Source organism: Pecten maximus, chromosome 19 (genome assembly GCF_902652985.1).
Source record: "Pecten maximus chromosome 19, xPecMax1.1, whole genome shotgun sequence".
Taxonomy (NCBI): Eukaryota; Metazoa; Mollusca; class Bivalvia; order Pectinida; family Pectinidae; genus Pecten; species Pecten maximus.
Window position 1 is genome coordinate 19862085 of NC_047033.1, and position 12984 is coordinate 19875068.

Below are 12984 nucleotides of genomic sequence, written 5' to 3' on the forward strand. Positions count from 1 at the left end.
GGTGTAGGCTACACGTGTTGCTACAAGAGCCGGAAGAGGGGTATGCCCACGAATGAATTAGATGGGTTATTCCTGCCATCCTCAACTCGGTGTAGCGGTGCTATCAAGAGCCGGAAGAGGAGGAGGACTGAAGTTACGTCCTCAACTCGGTGTAACATGATCGCTACAAGAGCCGGAAGAGGATCGGATATGTACCAGATTGGACTTGAAACAGCAATAGGTTAAAAAACCACTTAATTTGAATATTGAAATTTTGGGGAATTTAAGTATTAATTGTTTGTATATTCCCCCTGAACGAACAATCAATACTTAGGAAAGCCTTAAACATATTCACAGTTACACTAGAACCTAAACTCCAAGTTTGCCCATCCTAACTTAGTCATACATTGTGGTACCTTTGTAATACGGTATATTTTCATGTATAATATGTTGCCTGTCAGGTTACATAAACAAGACATTGCGTGCACAAGTACCATTAAATGATATAGTTCTTATCTTACTAACTATATCAGTGACTAATTGTATACTTAATAACTCAATATCTACTGCTTAGTAATTACTTCGCAACCTATGAGTAAGGATTGTGCAGTTACTTTTCTAGGTTGTGTGGAGGGGATGGTGGTGGTTATCTGTTGTTAATCCGAGTACGGAGGCTGCCCAGAACAATAATGACGCTTCAGCTGTAGCGCTTGACCAATCAGCGGCCTTTTCGCTCTGGCCCCTACTCTGGACTTCTTGACCAGGACCCTAAACTGACCAGGCCCCTATCAGCTGTACTGCATATCGTGTACTTAACCTGTATACATACTATGCACATATATGTTTATGGCTAACTGTGTTGTAATCAATACTGTACGGACTAGGTATAGTAGGGTAAACCTAGGGTTATGCTAATGGTGATTTGTCAACATAAACTTGGTTTATCTACATAAACCTTAATATGTTCTTGATTCAATTTAAGTATCGACCACGTTTTGTATTCCAATGTAACTGATATTTTTATTTCTGGATATATACACAACCTGTAACACTAAACGGCCTACAAGCAGGTTTCAGAATCATTCGAATTTACTTTGACTTTGACTATCAACGAGATGGGTCGTCACGGTTGGTCTGTCGTGACTGTACACAACGAGTCCAGTGTTGCCAACCACCCCCATCTCGTAATGGAATGGTCCAAAATTATTGTTAAACAAATGCAAAAGCCTTACTTACGTAATGTTTTCACAGCATGAATAAACTGTTCGCTAAACTTGCCTTCACGTTTTAAACTAAAAATAAATTGTTGCCAATAGCCCAAATATTTTCCAAAAGTGTATTTTGCACACTCATTTAAAAAAATCTGTATACGCTTTAATATCAATCGTGAGCTGGTTAACATGACTTTATTTTGTCAAAATTTCTTCCATGTATCCCATATAACACATAGTACTATACCTGTAAGATATCGGTTAATGTCAAGTAAGGTATGTACACTGTAACGTTTATCAGACAAATGACCAGTTAGATATCGGTTAATGTCCAGTACGGTATGTACACTGTAACCTTTATCAGACAAATGACCAGTTAGATATCGGTTAATGTCCAGTACGGTATGTACACTGTAACCTTTATCAGACAAATTACCAGGGCAGCATGTGTACACAAAATTGTTAAACGTGTAGGAGTTATCTTCGAAATTTGAATGCCAAAAGCAAAACTCATAGATAATCATGATACATACTAACAATTGGTCAAGTTTCTGTTTACATTTTGTAATTGCACCCGGATAGTGCTGTATAAGCTAAGCATGTACAATATCACTGCTATTTACACGAACTTTAAGGATAAAACCTTACTACACGGCTGTCATGATTGTGATGAAGAAACACATTTACATTTGTATTTATTACAATGAATATTGGGATATATAATTGAAACTGGCAGATTTGCTGAAACACATTGCTAAATGCATTGTTAAGCACATAACGGAATTGTTTTGAGAATTGTTTTTCCTGTATGACATGAGATCCTCGTGTGTTTCGTGGGTACAAACTTCAGTGGTTATAACAATAACACAACAATATATGCTGTATTTATAGTCGTTGTTCTATATAAACCACAAAAGCACTGACAGTTTATACACAGCGAACCTATCATGTAAGACAGAAGGTAACTGGGTTGATATATAACTGTATGCAATATTAAAACACATTCTGAAACGTCTGATTCATAATTCAAAAAACACATTCTGAAACGTCTGATTCATAATTCAAGGACAAGTCAGTGATGACTGGTGATAAACGTATGGGGACCGCGAAAGGACTTTAAAATGTCAAAAAATCACAACATGTCAAAAAACAACTGTTTTACTGAGAAGGAGGCGGTGATGACCATTAACGCATCCAGTACAGTTTATTTGGTTATCTAACCATCAGATATATTTTAAAATGGTGTCAATATTCGTAAGAATTTAGATGTGGTATGCAACAAAACTTACCAAAAACAATCTTAAATTAACAAGAGTAATCTCACAAGGACAATGAGGACTCTCGGCAATGACACATGTACAAACAAAAAGACACAAAAGGTGGCAATTGACAACCAATGCGTCACATCAATAACATATCACGATATTTGAAAGAATGCAGTATGAACATACAATATGCTATTGATATGCAAAGCCATGACTTACTTTTCTACATTCAACAGTGTGTGAAATACAAATGAACATTACGCCATACGTAAAATATGCTAGCTACATAAATCAAGATCCGGGCACTTTCATTGGTTTGTAAAGCATATAACAGGAATGGAATGACGAGATCTCGTATTGGATTGCTCAGGCCACAGCAAGGTATGTTCTCGCTCCTTCTAATCATTTTCTACTTATTTTTTTTTCATTTAAACAAAAACACTATTGCATCAAAGTATTAATTGCAAATATCATTAAACAAAACAACGGATGCGATTTTATAAGGCAACTTTAATCAAAAATAGAAATAACATAAATTACATGTACAAAGTATTTGTGATGTGACGATTATTTTTAGTAAATGATTTTGGAAATATTTTGATGGTATTTCATAAAGAAAGTTTCGACCAGAGACCGACAATCAACACCTGTTATACATATGTACATGGTAGGCATCGTATATGCTAATCATTTTGTTATGTTACGTATTCTCATTCTTATATTACTATTTATAATATTGCGATATCTATTGGAGATCTGTTTAGTTCAACGAAAACCTGAAATTTGCAGACGCCAGGAATCGTTTCGATATTACTTATACTGCCAGACATGCCCGGATGGAATCCATGCGGAAACTGATTATGTTTCTTGTTATTTCTACAGCATAATACCCAGTAATGCTATTAAAATATGATAATCCTTCTAAGTGTTTTGTGGTTGTGAAGATGTAGTAGTAGTTGTAGAGTTGAATAATGACGAAGTCGTAGATTGTTGGTTCCTCTGTTTATTGATGCAGGTAGGTATAGGTTGTGTCCGTTCGCAGATGGTAGGAGCGACATTAGTATAAACGGAAGGCTACTCTTTTATAACAATCATAATGTGCATCGGCCGGACAGATAGATTTCCCCCGACTTAATATGGTTATAAGGTTCATGACCTGAAGTCTACATGTAAATACCACATTAGTTAGTACTAGACGAAGATAATTGAATACAACCAGTATTACATGAACATGGTTTAGATAACATCCAAGTTGTTTAGAGAACCGAGGTCTATCTGATTACTGGCAAATTAACTAACATGTGTACATGTAGATATGATTATTTACAGGTTCTGTGTATAATTATATAAACTGCTACTGGACATATTACAGTGCACTATTGTCAATATTACTGCCTGCATCGCGTATTCATAATCATTGCATAAGTTGTCACCAGAATGAATTATACACTGTGTTTAAGGTCTCCATGACGATATAAAATTTAAAAGAGATATTTTCGACATATGACGGAAACCATTAAGTCTCCTCCTGAGTACTGCTTCTATTTACTTTTCTTCTTGTTAATGTGTAAACAGTGGATGATAACGATATATCTGGTAACATCTTACTAGCTCTATAAAACAAAGCTTGTAATTGTTACTTGTGTGTCTATTTTAACATCCTCTCCAGGTGGTAATCGCCAATGTCCAAGGCTACCTGCTTGTCACGTTTTATTTCATTTGAATTATGTCACGTTTTAGAATATACACATGTTCTTGGCGTTCTTTTAAGACCTAATTAGGAAAATTATGAAATTTAATGAAACCATGGGTCTTTTTGTACCTCCTCATCCATGTTTTCACATCTTTTTTCAACTATTTCAATTTTCTTTTTACGCCACATATAATCATATTAAGCCCGGTTATATTTGTTTAACGCCCTATTAACAGCTAGGCCCGGCCCCTCGCTGACGAGTCCTAGAAGGACGAAACAGATGTATGATGTTGCTTAATACATTGTTGCTCAAATTGTTTTGCTGAGAAGTATAATAGGCTCAGACATGCTAGATAATATCATACATTAGTTGGGTAAAGTATAATAAATTAATGGAACTTCTCAAAAAGATTATCATCAACCACTTTTTTGCAGGGATACCTAAAAAGCAGTATGACGACATATATCTATACCTGCGGGCTATGGATGATGCTCATAGGCTTTGTATGTAAGTAGTTAATGTAGAGTTTGTGTAGACATCAGGTAATGTAGGTAGATAATGTGGAGTTTGTGTAGACATCAGGTAATGTATGTAGTTAATGTGGAGTTTGTGTAGACATCAGGTAATGTATGTAGATAATGTGGAGTTTGTGTAGACATCAGGTAATGTATGTAGATAATGTGGAGTTTGTGTAGACATCAGGTAATGTATGTAGATAATGTGGAGTTTGTGTAGATATCAGGTAATGTATGTAGATAATGTGAAGTTTGTGTATATATCAGGTAATGTATGTAGATAATGTAGAGTTTGTGTAGACATCAGGTAATGTATGTAGATAATGTGGAGTTTGTGTAGACATCAGGTAATGTATGTAGATAATGTGAAGTTTGTGTAGACATCAGGTAATGTAGGTAGATAATGTAGAGTTTGTGTAGACATCAGGTAATGTATGTAGATAATGTGGAGTTTGTGTAGACATCAGGTAATGTATGTAGATAATGTGGAGTTTGTGTAGATATCAGGTAATGTATGTAGATAATGTGAAGTTTGTGTATATATCAGGTAATGTATGTAGTTAATGTGGAGTTTGTGTAGACATCAGGTAATGTATGTAGATAATGTGGAGTTTGTGTAGACATCAGGTAATGTATGTAGATAATGTGGAGTTTGTGTAGATATCAGGTAATGTATGTAGATAATGTGAAGTTTGTGTATATATCAGGTAATGTATGTAGTTAATGTGGAGTTTGTGTAGACATCAGGTAATGTATGTAGATAATGTGGAGTTTGTGTAGACATCAGGTAATGTATGTAGATAATGTGGAGTTTGTGTAGACATCAGGTAATGTATGTAGATAATGTAAAGTTTGTGTAGACATTAGGTAATGTATGTAGTTAATGTGGAGTTTGTGTAGACATCAGGAAATGTATGTAGATAATGTGGAGTTTGTGTAGATATCAGGTAATGTATGTAGATAATGTGAAGTTTGTGTATATATCAGGTAATGTATGTAGTTAATGTGGAGTTTGTGTAGACATCAGGTAATGTATGTAGATAATGTGGAGTTTGTGTAGACATCAGGTAATGTATGTAGATAATGTGGAGTTTGTGTAGATATCAGGTAATGTATGTAGATAATGTGAAGTTTGTGTATATATCAGGTAATGTATGTAGTTAATGTGGAGTTTGTGTAGACATCAGGTAATGTATGTAGATAATGTGGAGTTTGTGTAGACATCAGGTAATGTATGTAGATAATGTGGAGTTTGTGTAGACATCAGGTAATGTATGTAGATAATGTAAAGTTTGTGTAGACATTAGGTAATGTAAGTAGATAATGTGGAGTTTGTGTAGACATCAGGTAATGTATGTAGATAATGTAGAGTTTGTGTAGACATCAGGTAATGTATGTAGATAATGTGGAGTTTGTGTAGACATTAGGTAATGTATGTAGATAATGTGGAGTTTGTGTAGACATTAGGTAATGTATGTAGATAATGTAGAGTTTATGTAGACATTAGGTAATGTATGTAGTTAATGTGGAGTTTGTGTAGACATCAGGTAATGTATGTAGATAATGTGGAGTTTGTGTAGACATCAGGTAATGTATGTAGATAATGTGGAGTTTGTGTAGATATCAGGTAATGTATGTAGATAATGTGAAGTTTGTGTAGACATCAGGTAATGTATGTAGTTAATGTGGAGTTTGTGTAGACATCAGGTAATGTATGTAGATAATGTGGAGTTTGTGTAGACATCAGGTAATGTATGTAGATAATGTGGAGTTTGTGTAGACATCAGGTAATGTATGTAGATAATGTAAAGTTTGTGTAGACATTAGGTAATGTAAGTAGATAATGTGGAGTTTGTGTAGACATCAGGTAATGTATGTAGATAATGTAGAGTTTGTGTAGACATCAGGTAATGTATGTAGATAATGTGGAGTTTGTGTAGACATCAGGTAATGTATGTAGATAATGTGGAGTTTGTGTAGATATCAGGTAATGTATGTAGATAATGTGAAGTTTGTGTATATATCAGGTAATGTATGTAGTTAATGTGGAGTTTGTGTAGACATCAGGTAATGTATGTAGATAATGTGGAGTTTGTGTAGACATCAGGTAATGTATGTAGATAATGTGGAGTTTGTGTAGATATCAGGTAATGTATGTAGATAATGTGAAGTTTGTGTATATATCAGGTAATGTATGTAGTTAATGTGGAGTTTGTGTAGACATCAGGTAATGTATGTAGATAATGTGGAGTTTGTGTAGACATCAGGTAATGTATGTAGATAATGTGGAGTTTGTGTAGATATCAGGTAATGTATGTAGATAATGTGAAGTTTGTGTATATATCAGGTAATGTATGTAGTTAATGTGGAGTTTGTGTAGACATCAGGTAATGTATGTAGATAATGTGGAGTTTGTGTAGACATCAGGTAATGTATGTAGATAATGTGGAGTTTGTGTAGACATCAGGTAATGTATGTAGATAATGTAAAGTTTGTGTAGACATTAGGTAATGTAAGTAGATAATGTGGAGTTTGTGTAGACATCAGGTAATGTATGTAGATAATGTAGAGTTTGTGTAGACATCAGGTAATGTATGTAGATAATGTGGAGTTTGTGTAGACATTAGGTAATGTATGTAGATAATGTGGAGTTTGTGTAGACATCAGGTAATGTATGTAGATAATGTAGAGTTTGTGTAGACATCAGGTAATGTATGTAGATAATGTGGAGTTTGTGTAGACATTAGGTAATGTATGTAGATAATGTGGAGTTTGTGTAGACATTAGGTAATGTATGTAGATAATGTGGAGTTTGTGTAGACATTAGGTAATGTAAGTAGATAATGTAGAGTTTGTGTAGATATCAGGTAATGTAAGTAGATAATGTGGAGTTTGTGTAGACATCAGGTAATGTATGTAGATAATGTAGAGTTTGTGTAGACATCAGGTAATGTATGTAGATAATGTGGAGTTTGTGTAGACATTAGGTAATGTATGTAGATAATGTGGAGTTTGTGTAGACATTAGGTAATGTATGTAGATAATGTGGAGTTTGTGTAGACATTAGGTAATGTAAGTAGATAATGTCGAGTTTGTGTAGATATCAGGTAATGTATGTAGATAATGTAGAGTTTATGTAGACATTAGGTAATGTATGTAGATAATGTGGAGTTTGTGTAGACATTAGGTAATGTATGTAGTAATGTGGAGTTTGTGTAGATATCAGGTAATGTATGTAGTAATGTGGAGTTTGTGTAGATATCAGGTAATGTATGTAGTAATGTAGAGTTTGTGTAGATATCAGGTAATGTATGTAGATAATGTGGAGTTTGTGTAGACATTAGGTAATGTATGTAGATAATGTGGAGTTTGTGTAGACATTAGGTAATGTATGTAGATAATGTGTAGTTTGTGTAGACATTAGGTAATGTATGTAGATAATGTGGAGTTTGTGTAGATATCAGGTAATGTATGTAGTAATGTGGAGTTTGTGTAGATATCAGGTAATGTATGTAGTAATGTGGAGTTTGTGTAGATATCAGGTAATGTATGTAGTAATGTAGAGTTTGTGTAGATATCAGGTAATGTATGTAGATAATGTGGAGTTTGTGTAGACATTAGGTAATGTATGTAGATAATGTAGAGTTTATGTAGACATTAGGTAATGTATGTAGATAGTGTGGAGTTTGTGTAGACATTAGGTAATGTATGTAGATAATGTGGAGTTTGTGTAGACATTAGGTAATGTATGTAGATAATGTGGAGTTTGTGTAGACATTAGGTAATGTATGTAGATAATGTAGAGTTTGTGTAGACATTAGGTAATGTACGTAGATAATGTAGAGTTTGTGTAGATATCAGGTAATGTATGTAGATAATGTGGAGTTTGTGTAGACATTAGGTAATGTATGTAGATAATGTAGAGTTTATGTAGACATTAGGTAATGTATGTAGATAATGTGGAGTTTGTGTAGACATTAGGTAATGTATGTAGATAATGTGGAGTTTGTGTAGACATTAGGTAATGTATGTAGATAATGTGGAGTTTGTGTAGACATTAGGTAATGTATGTAGATAATGTAGAGTTTGTGTAGATATCAGGTAATGTATGTAGATAATGTGGAGTTTGTGTAGACATTAGGTAATGTATGTAGATAATGTAGAGTTTGTGTAGACATCAGGTAATGTATGTAGATAATGTGGAGTTTGTGTAGACATTAGGTAATGTATGTAGATAATGTAGAGTTTGTGTAGACATCAGGTAATGTAATTAGATAATGTAGAGTTTGTGTAGACATTAGGTAATGTATGTAGATAATGTAGAGTTTGTGTAGACATTAGGTAATGTATGTAGATAATGTGGAGTTTGTGTAGACATTAGGTAATGTAATTAGATAATGTAGAGTTTGTGTAGACATTAGGTAATGTATGTTGTTAATGTGGAGTTTGTGTAGACATTAGGTAATGTATGTAGATAATGTGGAGTTTGTGTAGACATCAGGTAATGTAATTAGATAATATAGAGTTTGTGTAGACATCAGGTAATGTATGTAGATAATGTGGAGTTTGTGTAGACATCAGGTAATACATGTAGATAATGTGGAGTTTGTGTAGACATTAGGTAATATAATTAGATAATGTAGAGTTTGTGTAGACATCAGGTAATGTATGTAGATAATGTGGAGCTTGTGTTGATATCAGGTAATGTATGTAGATAATGTGGAGTTTGTGTAGATATCAGGTAATGTATGTAGTTAATGTGGAGTTTGTGTAGACATCAGTTAATACATGTAGATAATGTGGAGTTTGTGTAGACATCAGGTAATACATGTAGATAATGTGGAGTTTGTGTAGACATTAGGTAATGTAATTAGATAATGTAGAGTTTGTGTAGACATTAGGTAATGTATGTAGATAATGTGGAGTTTGTGTAGACATTAGGTAATGTATGTAGATAATGTTGGAGTTTGTGTAGATATCAGGTAATGTATGTAGATAATGTGGAGTTTGTGTAGACATTAGGTAATGTATGTAGATAATGTAGAGTTTATGTAGACATTAGGTAATGTATGTAGATAATGTGGAGTTTGTGTAGACATTAGGTAATGTATGTAGATAATGTGGAGTTTGTGTAGACATTAGGTAATGTATGTAGATAATGTGGAGTTTGTGTAGATATCAGGTAATGTATGTAGATAATGTGGAGTTTGTGTAGACATTAGGTAATGTATGTAGATAATGTAGAGTTTGTGTAGACATCAGGTAATGTATGTAGATAATGTGGAGTTTGTGTAGACATTAGGTAATGTATGTAGATAATGTAGAGTTTGTGTAGACATCAGGTAATGTATGTAGATAATGTAGAGTTTGTGTAGACATTAGGTAATGTATGTAGATAATGTAGAGTTTGTGTAGACATTAGGTAATATATGTAGATAATGTGGAGTTTGTGTAGACATTAGGTAATGTAATTAGATAATGTAGAGTTTGTGTAGACATTAGGTAATGTATGTAGTTAATGTGGAGTTTGTGTAGACATCAGGTAATGTAATTAGATAATATAGAGTTTGTGTAGACATCAGGTAATGTATGTAGATAATGTGGAATTTGTGTAGACATCAGGTAATACATGTAGATAATGTGGAGTTTGTGTAGACATTAGGTAATGTAATTAGATAATGTAGAGTTTGTGTAGACATCAGGTAATGTATGTAGATAATGTGGAGCTTGTGTTGATATCAGGTAATGTATGTAGATAATGTGGAGTTTGTGTAGATATCAGGTAATGTATGTAGTTAATGTGGAGTTTGTGTAGACATCAGTTAATACATGTAGATAATGTGGAGTTTGTGTAGACATCAGGTAATACATGTAGATAATGTGGAGTTTGTGTAGACATTAGGTAATGTAATTAGATAATGTAGAGTTTGTGTAGACATTAGGTAATGTATGTAGATAATGTGGAGTTTGTGTAGACATCAGGTAATGTATATAGTTAATGTAGAGTTTGTGTAGACAGTAGGTAATGTAATTAGATAATATAGAGTTTGTGTAGATATCAGGTAATGTATGTAGATAATGTGGAGTTTGTGTAGACATCAGGTAATGTATATAGTTAATGTAGAGTTTGTGTAGACAGTAGGTAATGTAATTAGATAATATAGAGTTTGTGTAGATATCAGGTAATGTATGTAGATAATGTGGAGTTTGTGTAGACATCAGGTGATGTATGTAGTTAATAAATAGATAACGATTATGATAGTGAAAACAAAACATATGAGGTTTTTTAAGAAATCATTAATTCACCCGGAGAGTCGTTTCCTTGGATAAATAGATTAATACGAATACCGTAGATCTTATGACCTTAACAGATGGCGTATAAGACAATCAGGGGAATAAATCACGTTGGATAGATCGTAACTTTTTACATTGTATTTATATGTGTCTACCTATGTAGAGAGTCATACAATTTCTACATTTTACTGGTTCACATAATACGTTTATCATTGTGGCTCTACTTCAGAAAATTATCAATGTGACTGATTTTGTCTGCCTATGTATAAAGACATAGATTTTCTACATTAAACTGCTTCAGTTCAGAAATTTGTGATTGTGACTGATTTTGTCTGCCTATGTAGAGAGCCATACACTTTCTACACTGCTTCACTTTAGAAATTTATCATCGTGACTAACTGATCAAACTCAAAGGCTCACATAGTGTTATATATAATTTGAATACGTAATGTATAAAACATCACTACCTATCAATGTGCTTTGATTATCATAAACATATTCCTACCTCAAATATTTACATGTATTCTTCCAGGGGCTCAGCAACCCGACGTACCAAAACAATACGGGTCATGTACACAGTATTGTGGAACAGCTAAGCCGCCAGTAGCTACCGGGGTAATAAATGTCTGTATGGAAAGTAACAATTGTACCTATTGTAAGTTCGTCCCAAACTGCTGCCCGGAAGTGTCGTGTGAAAACCCCCAGAAGTCACCAGACGGACGCTGCCTCCTCTGTCCAGGTTAGTAAAGTTACTACCTTAGATGTAGGATATTTTTAGGTGGTAGACATTGACTTTAGTACCCGAGCTCTGCCTTAACCTGTATATCACACATTGATTGATTTGAATAGTGATACGATTCAGAGTATACACATATATTTTATTTCTTTTGGAATAGAAATGTTTATAATTATTGAAGTCATTTTCTTCCTCTCATAATATACGTCAGGAAACCATTAACAAATGCTATAGGGATATCTGACATGTCTACTTTGGTATCTAGCTTTCTGATTGGTCAAGTTGTATACTTAGTTCAACGCAATATGAGCTGCTAACAAATTTTGCAAATTGAAAAAAAGTGTTCAAATTTTTAGTACTGCATATATTACCCAAAACAAAATAATTGTTTATATCCAGCAGGGATGGCTCACACATTATGGGGACTAAGTTAGGTTATTGTCTGCTTGATATTACATACTACCGTAATAAATTCACTCCGAGATGGAAGTATCTCCATCTATGTTTATTTTTAGCTAGATTTCAACCTTGTGAAGCGCTAGTATTGTATATATAGTAAAATAAGTATACTTAGATAATTTAGTCTAGTAAAAATAACCCAAAAACCCATTGACTGTGTTATGAGTAAATGTTGATTATCTGTTTCGGATAAATCATGTTTTCATATAATGTAAAGGCTTTCGTTTGATGGTTGAATGAAAACCGGTATATGCTTATTATTTAAACTAATGAATATAGTTGTTTGAGATAAGTTTCAGTTTAATAATTTCAAATATTGAGAACACAGAATCTGAAATGTAGTTTTGTGTTGTTACTTTAAAACACAACTCTTGTGCTGATAATCTGCTTTTCTCCACAGGAAAGGAGTGTGCGTATGAAGAAATCGAGTACAGTGTTAACGATGTTTTCATGTCCGTAGACGAAGTGAATACTTGTAAATGTAGGAAAGGAGGGAAAGTGAAATGTAAAAAAAATCCTCTCCCGCCACTACCTGAATTTTGTTCCTAGAAGTTTAATGTAGCAAAATTGTGTTTTTTTCATTTTCTGAAAATAAAATCTTTTATAATTTGTAAAATTTGTAATGATTGTTGAGTACATGTGTATGTAAAATCAATAGATAATCAAAGCGATGGTTTTTCTGATGTTAGTTTCCTATATCCCAACTATATTGATGAACAGGCTTGACAAAAAGATATTCAGATTTAAGAAAGCCCGAAAATATTGATGGAAGGGTTTGACAAAAAAAAAACTTAAACACAATATATGCCGAATCTATTGATGAACAGGCTT

At 33.6% G+C, this 12984-nt stretch overlaps 1 protein-coding gene across 1 annotated transcript; it reads left to right on the forward strand.

The window, feature by feature from the left end:
• The first annotated feature begins 2704 nt into the window (after positions 1 to 2704).
• Positions 2705 to 12776, forward strand: LOC117318015. Its single transcript, XM_033872993.1, has 4 exons — positions 2705 to 2836; positions 4584 to 4656; positions 11491 to 11697; positions 12554 to 12776. The coding sequence occupies exons 2-4, from the start codon at positions 4602 to 4604 to the stop codon at positions 12700 to 12702; spliced, it is 411 nt and encodes a 136-aa protein (XP_033728884.1). The 5' UTR covers positions 2705 to 2836; positions 4584 to 4601; the 3' UTR covers positions 12703 to 12776.
• The last annotated feature ends 208 nt before the right edge of the window (positions 12777 to 12984 follow it).